This window comes from Zingiber officinale, chromosome 9A (genome assembly GCF_018446385.1).
Source record: "Zingiber officinale cultivar Zhangliang chromosome 9A, Zo_v1.1, whole genome shotgun sequence".
NCBI lineage: Eukaryota > Viridiplantae > Streptophyta > Magnoliopsida > Zingiberales > Zingiberaceae > Zingiber > Zingiber officinale.
The window spans coordinates 64,151,463-64,176,170 of record NC_056002.1 but is presented as its reverse complement, the minus strand read 5'-3'; the positions used below and the strand labels follow the sequence as shown (position 1 = coordinate 64,176,170).

The 24,708-nt window shown below is 38.1% G+C and overlaps 1 protein-coding gene across 4 annotated transcripts in view; it reads left to right on the top strand.

The window, feature by feature from the left end:
* The first annotated feature begins 6,407 nt into the window (after positions 1-6,407).
* LOC122020204 (phosphoglycerate kinase-like) overlaps positions 6,408-24,708 on the top strand; it is a 90,343-nt gene continuing 72,042 nt past the window's right edge. For 3 of the 4 annotated variants that reach the window (XM_042578021.1, XM_042578019.1, XM_042578022.1), the window contains exons 1-3: positions 6,408-6,890; positions 7,882-8,146; positions 8,378-8,724. In XM_042578021.1, coding sequence (XP_042433955.1) covers positions 6,618-6,890; positions 7,882-8,146; positions 8,378-8,724 — 885 coding nt within the window. In that variant the 5' untranslated portion in view covers positions 6,408-6,617. The remainder of the gene's footprint in view (positions 6,891-7,881; positions 8,147-8,377; positions 8,725-24,708) is intronic. The other variant, XM_042578020.1, reaches the window with a different exon arrangement.

The window sequence follows — 24,708 nt, the reverse complement described above, 5'->3', positions numbered from 1 at the left end:
TCTTCTTTCACCAAGAATAAGTGAGAGGGATGAAGAGAGAAAGCAAGAGAATGACAAGTTGTGTTCTTCCCTCTTCCTTTTATTTAGAATAAATAGGAATAAAAAGATAAGGGAAAGAAAAATTCATTCTTCCTTCTCCTTTCATTTAGAATAAAAAGGAATAAGAGGGCAAGAGAAATTGGTTTTCTCCTTCCTTCTTCTCCTTCTTCTTCCTCCACCGAAATCCTAAGTTTCCCCTCTCGCATTTCTGAAAACAAACTTAAGGTTTCTCCCTAAGAAAACTACACAAGGAAGAGTCCTTAAGGCCTAATCCTTCTCACAAGCAAGGTACACAAAGGGAAGTACTAGAAGCGGAAGTCTTCTTCTTCTCCTCCACCAAGAGTACTTTTCTTAGTAAGTCAAGCAAGAGGATGTAAGTATTCCCCTCACCTGCAGTACAAGTAGTTTTCCTCGTTATTTTTCTTTATGTTGCTTAAAAACATAGAACCATGCTCCTTTAGGTTTCGGCCAAGAAGAAATAAAAGGATTAGAGAAAGTTTAAAACCTAAACTATGCTTGCTTATGATTCCTCATGGTGTGTAATCCATTATATGATGTTGGGTTAAGGTTTTCATGCTTTATGTTGCTTAAAAACTTAGAACCATGCTCCTCTAGGTTTCGGCCAAGAAGAAATAAAAGGATTAGAGAAAGTTCAAAACCTAAACTATGCTTGCCTATGATTCCTCATGATGTGTAATCCATTATATGATGTTGAGTTAAGGTTTTCATGCTTTATGTTGCTTAAAAACTTAGAACCATGCTCCTTTAGGTTTCGGCCAAGAAAAAAATAAAAGGATTAGAGAAAGTTTAAAACCTAAACTATGCTTGCTTATGATTCCTCATGGTGTGTAATCCATTATATGATGTTGGTTTAATGTTTTCATGCTTTATGTTACTTAAAAACTTAGAACCATGCTCCTTTAGGTTTCGGCCAAGAAGAAATAAAAAGATTAGAGAAAGTTTAAAACCTAAACTATGCTTACCTATGATTCCTCATGGTGTGTAATCCATTATATGATATTGGTTTAAGGTTTTCATGATTTATGTTGCTTAAAAGCTTAGAACCATGTTCCTTTAGGTTTCGGCCAAGAAGAAATAAAAATGATTAGAGAAAGTTTTAAAATATAAACTATGCTTGCTTATGAATCCTCATGGTGTGTAATCCATTATATGGTGTTAGTTTAAGGTTTCCATGCTTTATGTTGCTTAAAAACCTAGGACTATACCTTTTGTAAGTTTCGGCCAAGAAAGAAATAAAAGGATTAGAGAAAGTTTTAAAACCTAAACTATGCTTGCCTATGATTTCTCATAGTGTGTAATCCATTTTATGATGTTGGTTTAAGGTTTTCATGCTTTATGTTGCTTAAAAGCTTAGAACCATGTTCCTTTAGGTTTCGGCCAAGAAGAAATAAAAAGGATTAGAGAAAGTTTTAAAACATAAACTATGCTTGCTTATGAATCCTCATGGTGTGTAATCCATTATATGATGTTAGTTTAAGGTTTCCATGCTTTATGTTGCTTAAAAACCTAGGACTATACCTTTTGTAAGTTTCGGCCAAGAAAGAAATGGAATGGATTAGGGAAGTTTAACTCCAACTGGACTTGCTTATGTTTTCTCCCATGTTATGCTATGTATTATGTGGTATTAGTTTGATGTTCCATGCTTAAATGTGGCTTAAAAACCCAGTACCATGTCTTGTAAGTTTCGGCCAAGAAGAAAATGAAAGGGCTTAGGGAAGTTTAACTCCAACTAGAATTGCTTATGTTTTCTCCCATGATATACTATGTATTATGTGATGCTAGTAGGATGCTTTCCTTGTTTAAAGTTGCTTAAGATTTAAGATTATGTCTCATACAAGTTTCGACCAAGATATGAGTTAGGGTTTGTAGAAAGATCAAAACCCCAACTATGCATGATAATGACTCTTCATGATATGCTATGTGATATGTAAACTTTATGTCACCATGCTATGCTTATGCAAGGCTTATGTATGATGAAATGCCTAAGAGATGTTTCTCTATAAGTTGAGACTAAGAGCACTCTTCATGATATGACAAGAAATATGATATGCTATTTTACTTTTGTATAGCTTGTACCGGACCCTAAGAATGGTCCATGGGATGGGCTCCTATGTTGCCCCTAGGTCGAAGTACGGGCCTAGTTCCTAGTAGGTTCGAGATTAGTTACCTCGGATTTAATTAGGATGCGCGCAATTCATGTATGTGGTACAATGTCGGGCCCTCATGTTGAGATTTATGTTTAAGTACCTATATGACATACATTTTCAAAAGAACATTATACTTATTTCATGCTATACGATTATGATATATGTTTTCAAAATAACATCTTGCATATACTTATTTCATGCTATATGATTATGATATATGTTTTCAAAATAACATCTTGCATATACTTATTTCATGCTATATGATTATGATATATGTTTTCAAAATAACATCTTGCATATACTTATTTCATGCTATATGATTATTATGCTTTAGCATAAAATGTTAAATCTCGGTGTTGGTTAAATGAATATATCACTACTCCATGTTTAATTCATGATTTATGACTTTTGTGAGTAGGAAAGGATCTTATTAAGCCTATGTGCTTATAGTTTTACTTTCCTTGTACTGCAGACAAGGGTAAAGAATGACTAAACTAAAGAGAACAACAGGAGGGGCGAAAGATGTGCGTGGCAGTGACATGGTGGAGGAGATCTGTTTGGTGTTTTAAGACTTATGCATATTCTAAGTTCTGCATTTTAACTTGTTTTCCTACTTGATGCTTTTAATGTTTGCTACTTGACTATCTCTTTTTATTATTTTCATGAATCTTGAACTAATAGGCACTTGGTTTAGTTAAAGAATTGCTAAAAACCTTTTTATCATACTTGAATGTTAAGATAACTAAACTATTCTTGAATTTTATGTTATGTTTCAGTGACTAAATATTAAATCAAGTACGCACATGAATGCTAAGCATGTTCACATGTTTAATATGTTTACATGATTATATTGTTCTCTATGTATGTTTTAAAAATTTAAGAATTCTTTCGTTGCAATGATCACTCATGCATGTATATTCGCGTAGCGCCGCCCTTGCTATCAGTAGGGGAAGGGGGGGCGTTACATAGACTTCTTTGAATTCATCAATTATCAAAGGGCAAAAATTAAAAATGGGTCTCTTTTAAAAAATATATTAAAATAATGGCCTAACATATTTCTTATTGCAAAAAAATTTTTATTTCACTACTATTATAACAATTATGGTCGTAGTTATAAAGAGTATAATTGTTTTAATTTAATTTAAATTATTGAAGCAATGGTGAAAACGTCCTCTTAGCAATCCCTCCAGGACAACCCACTCTCAAGAAGAGGTCTAGAGGATAAATTATGAAGAACATTTATCCCAACACAGTGCCCTTTACACGAGGGAGATCAAACAATTTTGATTAAAATTATTACACATAGAATACAATGATATTAAATTTAATATGATCAAAATTAAATCAACACTATAACATTAATGGCATATAGTTGGTATAATAATTTTGAAGTGATTAATGAGGTTTAAGTAATTTTAATTAAATTAACTTATTTATTTTCATATTGTAATTGATATGTGGTAAATGCTACGTATTATAACAGTTCTGAACTAATTACTATAAGAACGCTACATTATCTTGGAATAAAAATATTTTTAAGATGAAATATTATTTTAATATTTTTAAAATAATACTTTTAATTAAAATGATAGATAATAAAGTATATTCTCCCTTTTGATTTGATTTTATTTGATTTTAAAGTATTATTATTATTTCCTCTTTGTAACAAAATTAAAAATACCTAAATTTTCAAAAGGGCGTAGTAAAGGCTCATAAAGCGCACCTAGATTTTATATTCCTTAAACTGTGCACCCATTTTACTCCGTCTGATTTTATTTGGCCTCTATTCTATTTTTATTAAAAAATTTTATGATACTGATGTGTAAACACTAGTACCGTTCTAATATTAATTTTTAAAAACAAACATCATAATTTAACACGTTAGCACCGCTGTATGATTAGTTAAAAAAAAAAAAAAGAATATAACAACTTAAACATCGATAATATTAGTATCACCAAGATGTTGATTTCTTAAAAATAATAAAAAATTATATATTTAGATTCCAAAATACTATATAAATTCATAAGAGTTGAAATGAGTCGAATTAGATTTCTCTAGATCTATTAATAAAATTTGATTGAAACTCATTTATGTGTTAAGTCACATAGGGGGTGTGAATAGCTCGTTTCATTTCTTTAAATTTGATGTTGCGGAAGAAAACTTGAAGTGAAAACTCTATAATGTTAACACTTAGATTTTACTTGGTATTCACCTCCTTGAGACGACTAATGTAAAGATCCACTCCTCAAACTCACAGCTCCACTATGAATGCTTCATTCTCGAAAACTTTTTGAAGACGGAGAAGTCTCGTACAAGCTGTTCTTACAAGAACACAACAAGAAAACAGGAATGCAAAGACAAATACAATCGAAAATAACTTTACAACAATGAACCTTAATTGCACTTTTATTACTTTGAATTGCCTTTTGATGGTAATAAATACAATAATACTTGTCTTTTCAAACCCTCAATAATTGGCTATGAAGAAACTCCATGAAATCCTTTTTCTAGAGTTTCTTTCAGGTTGGAAAACACCTCATAATTAATTGATTTCATCCCCAATCGATTGTCATGTCGGCTCTATCGTTCAAAACCTACATAATGACTCTTTTTCACCTAACCAATTGATTGGTGAGTTATACCAATCGATTAGTTAGCCTCTAATCGATTCCAAGGCTTTTCGTTCTCTCGTAAAAATACCTTCAATCGATTAACCCAATCGATTGGTGAAGTATGAATTGATTGTCTCAATCAATTTTAAGACTTTTTATTCTCTCACAAAAAACCTCCAATTGATTAGCATAATTGATTGGTGAAGGCTGAAGCGATTGTTTTAATTGATTCCAAGATTTTTTATTCTCTCGCGAAAAGACTCCCAATCGATTGCCGAACCCTAAATCTAAAATTTCGAGTTCAAGGTTTAATAATCAATTGATAACCCTGAATTCAGCCTTTAGAAGTTGAATTTGTATCTTACCTAGTATCCATTTGAGCTCAACCTATTAGGACTTCCTTTACCTAATATCTAGTCATTCGTGATTTATTGGGACTTCATCACTAAGTGTCCGGTCAACCTTTGATCCACTTAAATTTTCCTTTTGTGCCAAGTGCTTGGTTCTCCATAACCCACTTTGACTTACTGTTTCATGCCAAGTGTCCGGTCTTCCGTAATCCACTTGAACTTTTCCCTTACTTAATTTCGCTGGGACTTCCATTGTCTAATTCCCAACTAAGTCTTCCGCTGTCAGCCCCACTAGGAGTTTTATTGCCTAGTTCCCAATAAGATCTTCCATTGCCTAACCCCACTAGGATTTTCATTGTCTTACTTAACCTCCAATTAAGACTTTCTATTGTTTAACCTTTAGTTATGACTTTTCCAGTCAAATATCCAATCCTCTATTGATCCACTTGACTTTTTTCTTACACATTGTCAAATATTAAAACTCAAGCGTGTTCCAACCTGAGCTTAGTCAAACTGGTTAATCTTGACTCAAGGATGATTGCACCAACATGATGGACATAGGAGATTTGAATTTCTAAAAAGTTGACATGTAATAGAAGAGGATAATACAGTGAAAATATTTATAATGTTCTTGTATGATTTTAATATCCCTATAATAAATTATGTGTATGTGTCAATCATCAAAATATATTGATGAACCTATAGAGTTTTGATCAAACTCATTCGTAGTGCCGAGTTTATATATGTTAGAGATATTAATTTAAAGTTATTAACAATAATGATTAGAAGATTTTTAAATTTATAACTTTAATGTAATTGACATGTACATATAATTTATTATAGAGATATTAAAACAAGACATGAATGTCATAAATACATCTACTACACTATATTCTTTTATTACATCCTAACTTTTTTAAAAATTTAAATCTCCTAGTCTATGAATAAGTTTGGATCAAAATATAAATATAGAGAATTCCGATTGAGCCAATTCCCACTTCTGGATTTTTATACAGTATTCGGGAGTTCAAATATATTATTTTTTTTAAAAAATAATACCATAGTCGTACGGATGATGTTGGCATTAAGTTGTGTTTATTTCTTTATTTTATTTCAGAAATATGAAACCTAGATGCCTCTTTTTTTTTTTTTTTTGTCATTCGCAAACTGTTGCCTTTTGAAATTTGCCGTTAAAAATACAGAACGTTGTTTTGGATTTTGTTTTTTCATCGTCAGATTTAGCAGCTAGCCGAGCAGGCCCAATAAAGGCGACAATCGTATCCGAGTCCGACAACTGAGAATGCCTCCCTCTCTTCCCCTCTCCTGAAGCGGAAGCAAGCCAGGCGTTGTGTGTTCCAATTTGATGCTCTCTTGTTTGATCGATTTGCCGAACCCGAATCAATCGGCGTTGTGTTTTCCACTTTGAAGCTCCCCTTCTTCTTCCTTGATGGCTTGCGGTGTGCTGTTCTTGTACGTTCCACTTTCCATTCCCCCCTCTTCTTCTTCTTCTTCTTCTTCTTCTTCTTCTTTCACGGAGGGCAGCATCACGATGCTGTCGCAAGCTACGTCTCGCTACTTGGGCTGGTCGAGGATACCGATGCCCAAGTCTAGAGAAGTCCGAACCATGGGGACGAAGTTGGTTTGGCATCATGGCTGCCGGTGCTGGATAACCGCTGCTACTGAGAAACCCACTACCATCGCCAGTGGTGCGGAGTTTAATGTACATTCCTCTTTGTATTAACTTTTAGACTCGTAGCTTGCTCTACAGAATTTTGCAGAAAAAGTTTCAACAGTTTGGCAATGTTTATAGTAATGTCTTTATTATTATTATTATTATTATTATTATTATTATTATTATTATATTCTCAGAATATTGGATTATGGAGTGAGGACATGAGCAAAAAAAAAAAAATGAGAAGATAAAATATTTAAAGTAGATGTGCGAATGGATAAGATAAGAAATGCGAGTATTATAAAAACAGTCGGGGTTATACCTATTGAGGAAAAAAACACATTTAAAATAATAGGAACATATTCTTAAGCATCCAATAAATGTTTTAATTAGGCGATATGAGTCCGATGATGTAAGCGGATCCATATAGCCGACTTAATTTAATGAGATAAAAGCTTGGTTGGTATATTATATTCTTGGTCAAATCTGTTAGACACTATCATCTCTTGTAGTAGCATTGGCCTTAACTTCCGTTACAAACTTCATCTTTCAAATGGCTATCATGATAGCTACGATCCAATCAATAACTCTTTAAGATTAGCTAGACTCTCGTTTTGTCATGCTTTCTAATATGTCTTGGTTTTCATTGTCATGAAATGTCTTAGTTTTTCATTTTTTTTTTCAATTTTTTAGTCTATGCAACAAGCTAGACATATAGTATCTATGTTCCCTCTCGAAGGAAGTATTAGATAAAACTATTAGAACCTAGTCTAAGGCATGCATGCCTAATCTTATGCCTAAATTTTAGATAGAATTAGATTATGTTTAATGGCTATAAATGCATGAATTGTGACTCTATTTCATACAACAATTTCATAATACAACATTTTATCTTTCTCAGCTAAGAACTAATAATTAAGTGCCTTTTAGTAAATAAACAAGAGATGGCATTGTTAAAACTTCCACGTCAGTTTGTTATGTTGGTTCTCTATATTAAATGTTTATATTGAGAATTACATCTTTGATTTCATACATTCAGGATAATGATTGTACAGATTGTTCAGATTCAGTTTTTCATGTGCAAACTCTTCGAGAATTTCCCATTAAAAAGCTTTATGGAGAAGTTGTCCTGGTGCGATTTGATTCTGGTCTTCTGCTGAATTCAAAGGATTTGGATTGTGTTCCACTAAATAGAGCACTTTCTACCATTAAATATTTACATAATGCTGGGGCCAAAGTAGTTTTACTAAGTAGTTGGTTTCAGTCCAATGCTTCAGTGCTTCTTTCTGAAGAAGCCTTTGCAGGTTAGTATTAATTACATGAGTCTCTGTGTGTTGGGCTCTACTATGTTTCCTGAAAGGTTTCATGCAATTAACCATAATAGTTATAGTATCCTGGCAATAACATTTAATTTATCATGTTTAGGTCGCTGACATGCCAAAATATAGAAACTTGTATACTATTTTTTTTAATCTCATTAAAGTAGTGATCTAAGCTATATCTTTGACTTTTGAAATTTTTCTTGGCTTCATTAGCAGATCACTTGTCATGGCTTCTCAAAGTTAAAGTTGTGACAGCAAATGGTGCTTCAGCTATCACTCAATTGAAGATGAAAGAATCAGGAAAATCAGACATTCTTCTCCTTGATAATATGACAAACTTCAAAGAAGAAGTTGCAAATTCTGTTGACTTCGCTAAGTCTTTATCATCTGGCATCTCTCTCTTTGTCAATGATTCTTTCTCATTATCACATAGGATTCTTGCATCAACTGTTGGTGTTACCCGCTTTTGTTATGCATCAATTGCTGGTTTTCACTTCGAGGCGGAACTGGTCCAACTAATGAAGATCAGTGAGACCAAGAGACGGCCATATATTGCAATAGTATTCCCTTTCATCTTCATATTTGTCACTATTTTCAATAACTTCTTGTGGATCTATAGATTAGTGCATGTATCCTTTTTCTAGAAAGGAGTGTTATGAGTTTGGCGCTTAGATAATTCAGAATTATTTACAAGATAATATGTTTTTGATGATATTTGAACTTCTAGGTCTGTCTTAGTTCTGCTTATGAGATGGTGGTATTTATGGAGTTCTAGTAGCATATGTACATTCCTCAGAATTCTAGTATATATATATATATATATATGCCATATTGGAATAGAGGATGTGCAATATTATTTTTTGGAAATATAGATAAAGTTATGATCTGTCTGTGGATATCACTATTTTAATGTTTCTTTATGTTCTGGTTATGTTGTTTGCTTTTGTTATTTTCAAATATTAATAAAGTATTTATGCTTTAATTGTAGATTTGTAAAGGCTTAAACTATCATTCCATGCTAGAGTGTTTGCCAAGCTAGGAATAAATAATACAAGTTCAGCACTGTGTGGTGTGTCATGAGATCAACTCAAATATTTGAGTTCTAACTCTTGACAATCTTCCAAACAGCTTGTCTACCTTATATAAAGTTCTAGCAATTAGAAAGTTAATCAAATTTTAGAGTAAGAAGTTATACTTATATAATAAAATTCTCAATTGTTGGTTATAGATTACTAATACCAAGATGAATGAGCTACATTTGATGAATGCATTAGCTTTTGTAGCATTCTACAAGATGGACCCTATAAGTTTTCAAAATTTAGATTAAATAATGATCCTAGGATGTTAGAAGTAGTTTCTACACGTGCATAACTATTTCTTGGTTAACCATTATAATTTAGACTTAGATTGGTAATACTACAAGCACATAATATAGATACATCTTGGTTTTCTAACTCAATTTCACTCTTGTTTCAGCTAGTGCGATGTTTGATGCTTTCTCTCTTCTCTCTTTTTACATAGTGAGTGATGCGATGGTAAAGGGGGCCACCAAGAATGAGTCAAAGGTGAGAAAAGCAGTTAACGTGGAGGTCAAAGTAAGACGGTCAAAGACATGGAATCTTCGGGTCACCAAAGTTGGCCGAGCGGAGTTAGTCCGACCGGACCTCCTGTCCGGATGGGCGAGGAGCTGACCAAGGTGTCAATCGGTTGTGAAGGAGAACAACCTCGAGCGATTGAGCGGGGAATCCCGACCGAGCGGAGTTAGTTCGATTGGACCTCTTGTCCGATTGGGCGAGGAACTAACAAAGGTACCGGTTAGCCGTGAAGGAGAATAGCCTCGAGCGACTGAGCGGAGAATCCTTGCCGAGCGACTCTGTCGGGTCAAACAGTGGGACCCCTTGCTCAGCGCATCGTATCCTCCTGGGAGTTAGCGCCACTGACAACAGGGCATTATCCGTCGGCAAATTGTATGTCAAAAACTTTTACTGTCATTTCAGATATATGTATACCCTGTTAAGGAAAGGTGCCAGAGACATTTTTGTGACTTGTCTTTTCATGGGACAGTTGGGAAAGTGCGCGCGCATTGAGAAGCGTGCACGTACGCTAGCGAGGCGTTATATAAAGGGGAGTCCATGCATGGAGGAGGTACGCACAACTATCATTTGCATCCTTATTGCTCTAGCATTCTACTGTTACAGTGACTGAGTTGAGCATCGAAGGGCCAACATCGGGATCCCTTCTTTAGCTCAACACTGACATTCTTTGTCTTGCAAAGCGGAGCCCAATGAAATCGTCATAGAGTCAACAGTGAAGCCACATCCCCAGCTAGCCGTCTGCATTGATTTCGGACAGAATCATATCAGCGCCGTCTGTGGGAACTTAACCTGTATTCGAGACATGGAGATGGAGGACGCTGGACGACTTTCGACGATGACATTGACAAAAGAGGAATTGAGCATGCTAATATAAGTCCGAGCGGCAAAGATTGTGAAGCAGCAGCAGGCGATGGCTAAGCACCAAGCAAACGAACCTGCTGCGTCCGGAATGGGACAGCAGGCTGGCTACAGAGACCTAGCGAAAGCCGCAACCGATCGTAGGGCAAACAACAAGCCGACCGACACATATGGGGATACACCAAATGCGCCGATCCTCTTGAACCGAGCGTTGTTCCATACCCTTAAGAGGAACAAGGTCGAGCGGATAAAGAGCAAGGATCTTCATCGGACGACGCGCTTATCCGGGATGGATGGAAGGGAAAGGCACCAAAGCTTGATGATTCCCCAGAATAGATCAATAGACAATTTTCGCAGGGGATCCTGGACGACCCACTACCACGCCATTACACTCCATTGACGATCAAGGAGTACAATGGGACAACCGACCCGGAGGATTATTTGACTAGGTTTGACAACATGACCACACTCCATCAGTACACCGATGGAGTGAAGTGTCAGGTTTTCCTCATCATTTTCTCTGGATCAACAAGGTGGTTTAGGTGCTTGCCGATTGGATCAATCCGCAACTTTAAGGACTTCCGGACGGGTTTCTGCATCATTTTGCCAGTAGCCGCCGTTACTAGAAGACGAATGTTAACTTGTTTGCTCTAAAGCAAGGGCCCAAGGAGGCACTAAGAGATTATATCAAGAGGTTCAACCAAGTGGCCATGGACATCCCATCGATCACCCCGGAGTTATTAGTAAGTGCCTTCTTGTAGGGATTTTCAGAGGGCGAATTCTTTCGCTCCCTTATCCGGAGGCCGCCAAAAGACTTCATTCACCTGCTCAGGCGCGCAAGCGAATATATCAATGTGGAGGAGATCCAAGCGACACGAAGTAAGGAGGTACCCGCTGAACCTGCTACCACCCCTGAACAATGGCCAGCCAGCGGCCATCAACCACCAAGGGGTCCTCAAGAGGGAGCAGCACAGCCGCACTAGGAGCCTTGCGCCCATGCTATGTAGTATGTGGCAGCACACTGGCCGAACGCTGTGAAAGGCAGGCCATGGACATCGTTATTCTGCTCCTTCCATAAAGGCGACACACAACACTTGGGACTGTTACGACTTAAGGCCAGTTGAAAGTCGACCGACTCCTCTAGGATATCACCCTCGTTCACCATCTCCCGTTTAACAACATCAGCGCCAATCGAATGGGCAATGGGAAGAAGAAAGACCAGTAGCCGAGCAGCGTCAACGCCAACCTCCATGAAGAGGTAACGCAAGTCCCACTCGTGCAGCAACTGAGCGAGCTTGACCATCAGCTCGGGAGGAAGAGAACCGAAGCAATGCGATTCAGGGTGAAATCAGAATGATCGCCGGAGGACCAACCGACGGTGATTCCAACAAAGCAAGGAAGTCACACGCCCGACGATTAGAGATACACGCCGTCGGGTGCAGCAGGGAGAAGGCCGAGGGACCGGAGATCAACTTTGGTCCTCGGGACTTAGAGGAGTGGAGGTCCCTCATGACAACGCCCTGATCATCCGAGCGGTAATAGCTAATTACAATATTCACCGAACCTTTGTAGATACAAGTAGCTCGGTGAACATCATTTTCAAGAAGACGTTCGACCAGCTGCAAATCTAGCGAAGCGAGTTACAATCAATGACGACTCCACTGTACGGATTCACAAGCAACAAAAATATTGCCGATCGGCTAGGCTCGGCTGACCATATCACTTGGAGAGGAACCACTCAGGTGGACGAGGACCACAAACTTCATTGTGGTAGATGGCCGTCCGCCTACAATGTAATATTGGGCCGATCGGCTCTGAATGAAATTCTGAGCGGTGGTGTCCACCTTCTGCCAGAAGATCAAGTTTCCGCTGGACAACGCGGTGGACGAAGTCAAAGATAACTAATTGGTCGTGCGATGATGCTACGTCGAGATGGTTAAATTCGAGTTAAAGGATGCTTGGAAGACTCAGCGTTTGAAGGTAAATGCAATCATGGAGGAACCTCCCGCACTGGTCTATGATGAAAAAGAAGTCTAGATCTATCTCAGTCGACTGGAAGCCACAACCTATGTCACGACCGACCTGACAGATGAAAGAAAGGCAGTTCTGGTGGCATGCCTTAGGCAAAATCACGATGTGTTTGCCTAGTCGACTCACGAGCTTCCGGGCATCTCACCGAGGGTGGTGCAGCATGAGTTTCAAGTCCGACTAGATGCAAGACCAGTGAAGCAAAGGAAGAGGTATTTCAGCTCAAAGCAGAACCAAATTATCTGAGGGACGACTATAAACCCGAGAGTCAACGAAACAACAACCGAGCAGTGGGTATAAATTTGAGAGTCGACAAATCAACAGTCGAACAATGGCTATAATCTCGAGAGTCAATGAATCAATAGCCAAACGACGGTTATAAACTCGAGAGTTGACGAAAGTAATAGCTGAGCGACGGCTATAAATCCGGGAGTCGACGAAAACGAAAGCCGAGCGGCGGCTATAAACACGAGAGTTTATGCCAACTAAAGTCGAGCAGCGACTATAAACCCCGGTTCAAAAGTCGAACGACGACTATAAAACTTAGCAGGTGTCATCGAGATGTTCGAGCAAAAAAACGTATGTGTCAAAAACACATAACACGATGGGGCGTAGCATAAGTGGGTGAAGAGCAATCTTCGCATAAAAGCGTCCAAAGTGGGAGACACTTGGCTCGATTGAGCCAAGCACTCGTTCTTATTTTCTACAACGATATGCCGCACGACCGCGACTCAGGGGATTCGAAATATGGCACGAATTAACTAAGTTAAATAGAACGCCCTGAGTCACCGAGCGAGGGTGCATGGATTAGTGTTCGATTGTTTCAAGGATGAGATGCAATATGAAGCCGAATGGGAAGACATTGATTCATACTTAGAAATTTTTACAACAATCTAGAGGAATGCTAGAAAAGCAAACAAGGAACTTAAATAGAAAATCTACTCTAGATCGGTGATGGCTTCCTCGGGGAGCGAGGCCACAAGCTCATCCTTCTGAACTGATGAAATTGAGACATCGACAGATAGGTGGCTGCCCCTCCTTCAGCTGTTGGATGGTGTCGGCTATGCCAAGATCGAAGAGACACAAGATCCAATCGGAGAAGAGCTGGTTGAAGCTTTCTGAGTGGAGATACTTAGCTCGGAAGTCCTCGAGCTGAGCGGCCTTGTCCTCCTGAAACTTAGCCATTTGGGCCTTGGACGTTTCCAGCTCGGCTCTCAGAGATATCAGCTCGACCCTCAGAGATCGGCGAATTTCTGTTGCTCTGTCGATCAGCGTTATTGTTCCTGCGCCAGAGTTGTCTCGATTTCCTTGAGCTTCTTGTCCAAGGCCTGAGCCTCCAAGTTTTTCTTCTCCAGGTCCTCTATTGCACGGAGTTTCTAGGTGTTAGCCGATTTGACCTTAGAATCAAAATCCTTGCCCTGCTTCTGGAGGGGCTCGAGTTGCTGAGCCTGCTCCTGACTCTTGTTCTTCTCCGCTGACAGCGTCAGCTCGGAGCTCACCAACTGTTCGAAAGTCTTCTCCGGATCCTCCTTTAGTCGAGCGACCTCAGCGGTGAGTGCTTCAGCAGCAGCGCGTGAGGCATTTGCTTCATTGATTGGGGCTCAGAGTTGCTTATTCTCACGTTCGAGATAGGTCAACCGCTGACACATCGTCAGACCCTCCACCCATAATTGCAAAAAGAATGGGTAAAAACTATGCACCCGAGATGAATAACAACTCTTGAAGAACGTAACATACCATGGTGGATTTTTAGGTGAAGCAGTCAGCCAGCTCCCAGGCAGAGCTGTTAAGTGGCTACGACCGACCGGATCAGAGGACGCTGAGGTGGCCCGACCCTTTGATTTAGGTCTTGAAGGTTGGAGGGTGGAAACTGGAGTCCCTAGATCGGCTGGCCGTGGAAAGAAGGAAACCGACTCCACTAGAAGTGCATCGGTCGACAGCTTGAGCAGTGATAGAGTTTGATCGAATGAAGGGGGCGTTGGCAAAACAACCGTCCTCTCAGGAACGGTAGAAGATGAGCTCTCACTTGCTCGGACGGGAGTCGGGAAGTAGGCACTTCCATGGGGGCCAGTGTTGAGGCTCCCGAGCGGGAGGTCCCCTCCGAGCAGAGTTTTTTTCTCTATTGGCGTTGAATCAGTGGCTTGCTAGAACTCGCCGAGTTGGTTGGTAGCGACTCGAATGGCATGACCATCGAGGCCATTGTGGGTCGCTCGGAGATAAGCTCCTCTGTGGTAGCGGCCGCACGGCTCCCTGCTACGCGGCTCGCATTGCCGGTATGATCAGCGAAGCTACCGACTAGTGCAAGTCCATGGTTTTCCAACTCGGTCGCTTCGCAAGTGTTGATCTCAGCGGCAGAGAGTTTACTCTTGTCGCTCAGTAAGGACTCCAACATAACTTCGACTACAAAAACAAAGATGAAATCAGTTAGATTATAAGGTGGTATGGGAAGAAAAAGTTTACCTAATGTGCTAGGCAGCCGTGAGCGGAAGGGACTAAGTCCAAAAACATATAGGACGCCTTCGTGCAGTAGCTTATATATGTGGTACTTTTGACCGACGAGTTAAGTGGTCACCTTAAGGTAGGTCGACTCCCACTGATACTTGCGCAAAGCAGGAGGCTTTATTAACCCCATTTGTCAGCCTGTCGGAAAGGAGGGCCTCTCGGGAAGGTGAACGAAAAATTAATGCTTCTTCTAGTGTTTGTTGGAAGAGGACATTTTATCAAAAAGACAGAGCCCACTCGGGCTTATAGAAGAAAGGTCCCCCCTCCTCAGAGAGTTTGGGATAGTATAAGTAATGGAAAATGCGGGGGACGAGTGGAATGTCATACAGGCGAAATAAGATTACCGCCCCGCATAAAAGGCTAAAGGAGTTCGACACTAATTAGGATAAAGGAATATGAAAGTATTTGCAAACTTCAGAGAAGAAGGGGTAGATCGGGAAGCACAGGCCGACCAAAAATTAGTCTTTGAAAAAGGTAAGGCAGCCGAACGACGGCAGATTGGGGATGGCGTATGCATTGGGGATGATAATTTGGTAGTCATCAGGAATATCATAAGTCATTTGCATCTGCATTATCTCGTTGTCGTTAAAATCAAACTCGATGGATGTATACCACAATCCGACCCCAGGAGGAGGGGAAGAGTGGGCCATGGAGAAACAACAAAAAGCGGAAGCAGGGAGGTCGACGAAAATCAAAGAGCGGACGAATAGAGGGAAGGAAGGCTTATGGAGAAATTTTGCTGGCAAGGAGTGACGGAGAAGAAAATTAGCGAAGAGCATGCGCGAGGAAGAAGAGGCAGTAACGTAGAAGAAAGACAGCGAATAAGGGTTTATAAACCCTGAAGACGAATGTCCTGAGCTGCCCGATCGAGGGCTACACAAAATAAGGCCAAGATCTGACCGTTGAATTCAAAACGGCGCTTGTCATATCAACTGCGGATATCCGCCTGTCACATCATCAAATGTGTGGCGGCAGAAAGTGGTGCACGTGACGCCTAGCGACAGGAAGACATTAATTAGGCTTAATTAAAGAGCATGAGCTACGTGCTCGACATTAATGGCTAGAGATTTGCACAGTCTTCAAGAAATTGGGATAACGCCAGTGGCCACTAAAAGGCACTCACTCACCAAAGAAAGTGGCGGGAAGTTAGAAAATTGCCAAGTGTCACCGACAAGTATCCCGACCGACAACAATCTCTAACGAAGAAACGATCGAGTGGATGGATTGTCATAGAGCGAATCACGGGAGAACAATCATTCTGTCTAACAGTCGATCGACAGCTCTAAAACCAGGGCAGAAGTTGACTACAGTTTGCATCGCAGTCGAGCGATGGTTCTAAAATCGAAAATGTTCGACGCTGAAGGCACTACTCGTCTAGTCAGTCAGACTTACAACTTCCTTTGATTAGACTTGAGGGGAAAGTTTGTGATGAGGTGGTAAAGAGGGCCCACTAAGAATGAGTCAAAGGTGAGAAAAGCAGCCAATGTGGAGGTCAAAGTCAAGGCGGTCAAAGGCATGGAATCGCTAGGTCACCAAAGTTAATCGAGCGGAGTTAGTTTGACCGAACCTCCTATCCAGAGGGGCGAGGAGCTGACCAAGGTGCTGGTAGGCTATGAAGAAGAACAACCTCGAGCGACCGAGCAGGGAATCCCAGCCGAGCAGAGTTAGGTAGGCTATGAAGAAGAACAACCTCGAGCGACCGAGCAGGGAATCCCAGCGGAGCAGACTTGAGGGGAAAGTTTGTGATGAGGTGGTAAAGAGGGCCCACTAAGAATGAGTCAAAGGTGAGAAAAGCAGCCAATGTGGAGGTCAAAGTCAAGGTGGTCAAAGTCAAGGCGGTCAAAGGTATGGAATCACTAGGTCACCAAAGTTAATCGAGCGGAATTAGTTTGACCGAACCTCCTATCCAGAGGGGCGAGGAGCTGACCAAGGTGCTGGTAGGCTATGAAGAAGAACAACCTCGAGCGACCGAGCAGGGAATCCCAGCCGAGCAGAGTTAGTTCGACCGGACCTCCTGTTCGGTCGGGCGAGGAACTAAGGTACCGGTCAGCCGTGAAGGAGAACAACCTCGAGCGATCGAGCGGGGAATCCCTGCCGAACGACTCCGTTGCCTAGCCAAACAGTGGGACCCCTTGCTCAGCTCATCGTATCCTCTTGGGAGTTAGTGCCGCTGACAATAGGGTTGATTCGTCGACAAATTGTACGATAGAAGCTTCTAGTCATGTCGGAGATGTGCACGCCCTGTTAAGGAAAGGTGTCAGGGATATTTTTCTGATTTGTCTTTTCATGGGATAGTTGGGAAAGCCTCCATGCGCATTGAGAAGCGTGCACGTATGCTAGCGGGGTACTATATAAAGGGGGGTCCATGTACCGGAGGAGGTACGCGCAACTATTGTTTGCATTCTTGTAGCTCCAGCATTCTATTGTTCCGGTGACTGACTTGAGCGTCAGAGGGCTAATGTCGGGACCCCTTCCCTAACTCGATACTGACATTCTTTGTCTTGCAGAGCGAAGCGCAACGAAGTCTTCATAGAGTCAACAGTGAAGCTACATCCCCAGCTAGCCGTCTGTGATTTCGAACAGGATCAATGAGTTAGAAGGAAAATTATATTTCATATGAGAAAGAAGTTTACAATTAGATATTTATAGATTTCAAAAGGACCTATTATTTATAGATTTCAAAACGACCTATTACTTAGTCAAAATACATATTTGACTAGGTAATATACAACTAGATAAAATAGACCTTATCAAATCTTATTCATTCTAACACTCCCACTAATTGGAGGATGGATATCAATCGCTTGTTGAGTTAAAAGGAAGAACGAGTGGTTGAAAGCAATTTTGTAAATATGTTAGTGTCCTTGTGTGCCAATCCTTTTAGATAACACTACATCTCTAATGAAGTGGCTGTCTACTTCAATGTGCTTATGCAATCGTAGAATATTGGTGTTGTTTGTAATGTAGATAGTTGCCTAATTATCACAATTCATTGGGGTTTGAAATCTTGTATTGTGTCAAGTGGCACAGTTGAAATTTATCACTCGGATAAATTAGTGTAACTTGATACTACTCGCCATAGAGAATGTCTCTTATGCCTCTATGTCAGTCATGTTGATGAGTGTCATGGTATGCCAACTCTCGACACCCCTTGGTAGGATACAACACAAGTCCGGATAAATTGAGATAATGTTGTTATTCTTTTTGTAGATTATGTCCATACAAGATAATGTCATCCTAGGTTACAAAACATAGACAATTAAAAACTTTTAATTGTAAATACATGATAGTTTGACTATGATAAAGATGTGAAAAGGGTATTTTTATCATTTAGTACAAAAAAAAAAGTACACAATTTTTAAGATTAGACTCGAAAGGCCAGGGGTAAATGATGATACATGGAGCAAACTTACAGAGCTTAATGGATTTAAGATATTAGAGGCCTGACATGAGGTGTACTTTGAGGTGGACTTGAAAGGATAGAGAAGGATGACATTTGAAGCAGAGTAAGTTCAAAGAGCTTGGTGCATCTAAGGTACTAGAGGCCTTCGTGAATAGTACTCTAGGATGTCATAAAGCGAGGTGGACTCGAGGGCAACAAGGAACATTGACAAGATTACGAGTGATATATAATCTTGGGCTTTTGTTTTTATGTAGCAACATTCACGATGATGTTTTTAGTTAGAAGGGAGTAGACTAGCTAATCTATTAACTTGGTTGAAGCCTTTGATTTAGAGGCAATAGGCCCTAGTCTTAGTTTACAACTTAGTTCGATCTTGTTTTTTTTGCTTAGTCGTATAAAGCTGGAAGCTGAGTGAAGGAGTGGTCACCTACTTGATTAAAACCAATTGCAAGTGGACCTCAATAGATTTTACATTTCAGTCGATTATGGAGTCAACCCAAGTTTAAAATCTCAAGTTGGATATGGAGTCGATCCAAGTTTAAAATCTCAAACCGTGCTAGAGTTTTGGTGACTAAGCGAAATGATTCTATTCTAATAGACAATATCATACTGTATCGACATGGTTTCAACAACAATAATTAATTAAACTATTATATAACTTCTAGCAAATAAATTATAACCTAAGCCTAATTTATTCGTTATCAATTATATAAATTATCTATAAATTGTATAACAACTCTGCCCATGATGATCGGTCATAGTTGGTCTCAAGCTCGGATAAAGGAGGAGGGTCATATTAGGTTATCAGTTTAAAACTATCCTCAGAAGGAATGCGTTTCATTGTTCGACTATAATGTCTTGGCAAGGATCGCTACATCTCAGAACTCGGGTGTATGCTAAATACGCAAGAGTTCGCAACAGTTCCATTTTAACGTATTGAAAAGGACCACTACATCTCCATGAGAACTTGGGTGTAGTATTAAATAGGCAAGAGTTCTTACACCATTAGAGGTGTCAAAAATGAACCCGATTCGAAGAGTCAACCCGAAAAAAATCAGGTTCAGGTTAGGCATTTTAGGGAAGAATTAGTATTTTGTGTGCACAAGAGACAAAATGGGTAGGCGAGAAGACAAAGATGATAGAGAACTCGGATTTTAAGTTATGGTACACTGGAAAGAGTAAAATAGGAAATAGAGTGGGTATCATTACAGATAGTTCGTTAAAGGATGAAATTGTAGGAGTAATTAGAAAATGGGATAGAATTATAGCCCTTAAGATAATAGTGACGAAAGAAACTATGAACATAATTAACTTATATGCACCACAAGTAGGATTAGATGAAGCTACCAAATCAAGATTTTGGGATGACTTAGATGAAATATTACAAATATTCCACAAAATGAAATGATTTTAATAGGAGGTAATCTAAATGAGCATGTCGGAGTGAAAAATGAGGAATATGAAGGTACATGGGAGTTATGAGTTTGAAATGAGAAATGAGGAAGGAAAAACTATATTACATTTTGTGATAGCATATGGTCTTATATTAGCATATGTTTTTTAAGAAAAGAGAAGAATTCAAAAGTGGGAATAATAAATCGCGAATTGACTTTCTTATAGTTAGAAAGAAGGATAGAAAGATTTGTAAAGATTACAAAGTCATCCCTGGAGAAAACTTAACTATCCAACATAGGTTAGTAGTGTTGGATATATATGCCTCAAACATGGTATCAATAAAAAGAAAATATATATGACTCCTAGAATTAAGTGGTGGAAGTTAAAGGATGAGAAGTAAAATATATTTAAGGAGATAGTAAAAGTACGAGCATTAGGTGAAATATACGATGACTCTAATACAACATGGGATAAGATGGTATCAAAGTTGAAAATAGTAGCTAAGAGTGTACTAGGTGAGTCAAAGGGACATGCACCACTAAGCAAGGAATCTTTGTGGTGGAATGAGAAAGTACAAGAGAAAGTGAAGGAAAAACGAATAACTTATAAGAAATTATATATTTGTAAGAACGAGGAAAACTTAAAAAAATATACAATAACCAAGAAAGAAGCTAAGAAAGTAGTGGGTGAAGCAAAGTATGAAACTTTTGAATGATTATATCAAAAATTAGATACAAAAGAAGGGGAAAGAGACATTTATAAAATAGCTAAAGCGAGATAAAGGAAAACAAGAGATTTTATCCAAATAAAATGTATTAAAGATGAATGTAATAGAGTATTGGTAAAAGATGGAGAAATAAAAGAGCGGTGGAAGAGGTATTTTCATTGATTTTTTAATGAATGTTTAGGTGACCAACTTAACTTAGGTAATTTAAGTAGGTCAAATGAGTATAGAAATGTTAATTTTTATCGTAGAATTCAAACTTCAAAAGTAGAACAAACTTTAAATGGGATGCACAATGGAAAAGCCGTTGGACCAGATGATATTCCGATAGAGGTATGGAAGTGCCTAGGGAAATAAGGTATTGAATGACTTACAAAATTATTTAACATGATATTGAAAATGAAAAAATGTCTGATCAATGGAGGATAAGTATTCTAGTTCCCTTATATAAGAACAAGGTAGACTTATAAAATTGTACAAACTATAGGGGTATTAAACTAATGAGTCATATCATGAAACTTTGGGAAAAAGTAATAGAAAAAAGATTAAGGAGGGAGATCAATTTGGGTTCATGTCTGGAAGGTCGAGAATAGAAGTTATTCATCTTCTTAGACAATTAATTGAAAAATATCGGGAGCAAAAATAAGATTTATACATGGTATTCATTGATTTAGAAAAAGCTTATGATAGAGTCTAAGAGAAATTATATGGAGAATTCTAGAAAAGAAACGTGTTAACGTAACATATATTGAACTAATTAAGGATATGTACGAGGATGTAACAACCAGAGTAAAAACTTCAAGCGGAGTAACTGAAGTATTTCCAACAAAGATAGGGTTACATCAAGGATCAGCTCTAAGTCCCTATCTTTTTACATTAATTATGGAGGAACTCACGACGCACATTTAAGACACAGTACCGTGGTGCATGTTGTTTACAGATGATATTGTTTTGCTAGATGAAACACATGAAGGAGTAAATGCTAAACTAGAATCTTGGCGGGAAACACTAGAAGGAAAAGGTTTTAGGCTTAGTAGATTAAAATAGAAAATATGGAATTTAAGTTTAGCAATATTAAAAGTAATGAGACAATTATTAAGATAGGAGAGGATGAGTTGTCTGGAACTGAGAGCTTTAAATATTTAGGATCATTTTTGCAAAATGATAAAAGAATTGTGAGAGATGTCTTACATAAAATATAAGCAGGATGATTGAAATGGAGGGGAGCGTCGGGTGTTTTACCTTTAAAACTTAAAGGAAAGTTGTATAAAATCGCAGTTAGACCTGTTATGTTATATGAAGCTGAATGTTGGGCTATGACTCGAGCACATGAGCAGAAGATGAGAATTGCAGAGATGAGGATATTAAGGTGGATGTGTGGACATACAAGGATGGACAAAATAAGAAATGAGAGCATTAGAGAGAAAGTTGGAGTTGCATCTATTGAGGGAAAACTCCGAGAGACACGTTTAAGATGGTACGGGTATGTACTTAGACGACCAATAAATGTTTCAGTTAGGCGATGTAAAACTATGATAAACACGCATATCAAATGAGGAAGAGGAAGACCAAAAAAGACTTGGTTAGCAATAATAAAAAGGATAAAATTTATTTAAGTATAGATGATGATATAATAGGAGATAGAGCTCAATGGCGTAAAAGGATTCATATAGCCGACCCCATCTAGTGGGATAAGGCTTGGTTGTTGTTGCTGTTGTATTTATAAATTGTATAACAAATTATATTAGGCAAGATTTCTAACAAGTTGAATAAATCTGGAAATGCAAATAGGTATAATTTATCTTTGGGAATCTACAGTTTCATGAATGAGGCTCAATTGTTAAAAATTGACTAGAGGTAGAAGAAAGAAATCCAAGAAGAGGAACCCATGATAAGTCAGAATGCTTCAGGTTCTGAATATGTGTAACTGCTTCCTTTACTTGACTACAAGCTATAGAGCCTACAACACATCCATCCAGAAGAACATGAAGAACTTCAGGAGTGCTACCATGCTAGAGCTTAAGAAGAAATGGTGTCATTCCAATCCCATCAACATTCTTTTGTTGAGAAAGTTTTTAGCTTTTCCTTTCGGATTATAGGAAGATTGAATACCTAAAGTAACATTCTTATCTGAGAAAGTTTTTAGTTTTTCCTTTTGAATTATACGAACATGAAATATGTGAAGTAGGAGAACAGAAATTATATATTAGTTAAAGAACACCTAACATACGATCAGGTAGCAACTATGGGTAGTTTCCTAATGATTGGATAAGTTTAACATGCAATGATGTGAAAACAGACACCGGAACAAATATGAAACAAGAGTAACCACAGACATTTGACTGCTTCAATTTCAATAGGTAAAATACATTTATTCTACAGGAAAACAAAGACATGAAGAAGAGATATGCGTATGCAAAACTGGAAATGTAAAAAACATGATTTACAATTTTAGTTACAAACTATGAACTTATGATAGGAACAGGTCATATATGGTTCAACAAACCACAATGCTCCCCATCAGTTGCATGGACCTGACAAAGGATGTCGAAATTAAACAAATCCTTGATCTTTAAAATTCTAATAACTTGAGATACACTGCAACATTTCTTAATCACATAAGAAAGATTGCTAACAAAACATATTTGCTAGATGTAAAGGAGCAAAATTTACTGCACATTGGCTCCAAACTCATGGCACTGGAACAACCAATTCTCAACCTTTTTCACTTCAGAAGCAACTTTATCAAGCTTAAAACACATAAAAGCAGCAGCTTCGCCATGCTCCTACAACAATTTAATAGGGAAAATTAATGCAAGATAGATGTTGATTAAGATCAGCTGATTTGGTACATGTTCCCCTGCACCATTACTTGTTGTTGAACCTGGGTTGCCTCTCTCCAGTAGACGAAGGTTACCTAGAGTTGATGGTGAATATGCAACTGAAGTCTTTCATAGTCGTATACATGCTGATGCAACTAACAAGGATGTGGGGTGCATGGTCATAGGCTTTCCTTCTGCCATTGAAGAGGGTATAGACCAAGGATATAAATTTCGTTCCGTGCCAGGCGGTATAGGCAAAACTTACCGTTCCGCCTGCACACTGAAACCGGCACCGGCATTTAGAAGGTTTCGAAGCCCACGATCGGTCTCAGATATGTCGTGCAAGCCCTATAGCCGCGGAGGAGGCGTCGCGCGAGCCCCGCAACTGCGGCAAACTCGTCGCGTGAGCCCTCGGTGGTGGAGTCGTTTCACGAATCCTGCGGTGGTGGCAAGGCTGCGAGGCGAAGGCGGTGACGAGGCGAAGCGGCGACTGCGGCGCAATCGCGAGGAAAAGTTAGGTTTTATAAAATGTTTTAATTATATTATATATATAATATCTAATTTCTAATTAATTATTGTAATTATATATTATATAAATTAATAATTAATTAAATAAACTGTTAATTAATTAATATAATTATAATGCATATTTTTATTAAAATATAAAAAAATAAAAATAAAAATAGATAATTTATATAATATATAGTTATATTTTTTAAAATAAACTTTAAATTATTTTTATAAATTAAAAATAGATTAAAATTTTATAAAAATATTTAAAATAATTTTAAAATTTATAAATAATTCTAAAAACTAATTGTTATTTTTTTAATAAATATATAAATTTTTTAAATAAATTTGATTTTAAAATTCAATAGAAGCTATATATATATACACACACACACGTAAAATATTTATGAACTATAATTATATAATTTTATATTATATAAATTAATAAATAAATAATTTATATAATTATTATAGATAATAATTTTTTTTATCTTATAAGCAATATTTGGAACCATGAATATTAACATATTCAGCTTTCTATATTTTAGATTCTTGGTTCCTGATCGTAACACATATTTGTTGATATGAATGTTTGATATTTACGTCTAGGAAACACTTTAGATTTCCTATTTTTTATTTTAGAAGTTTTAAGAAATGTATATCGTCAAGTTACATAAAATTAATACAACAACAACCAAACCTATATA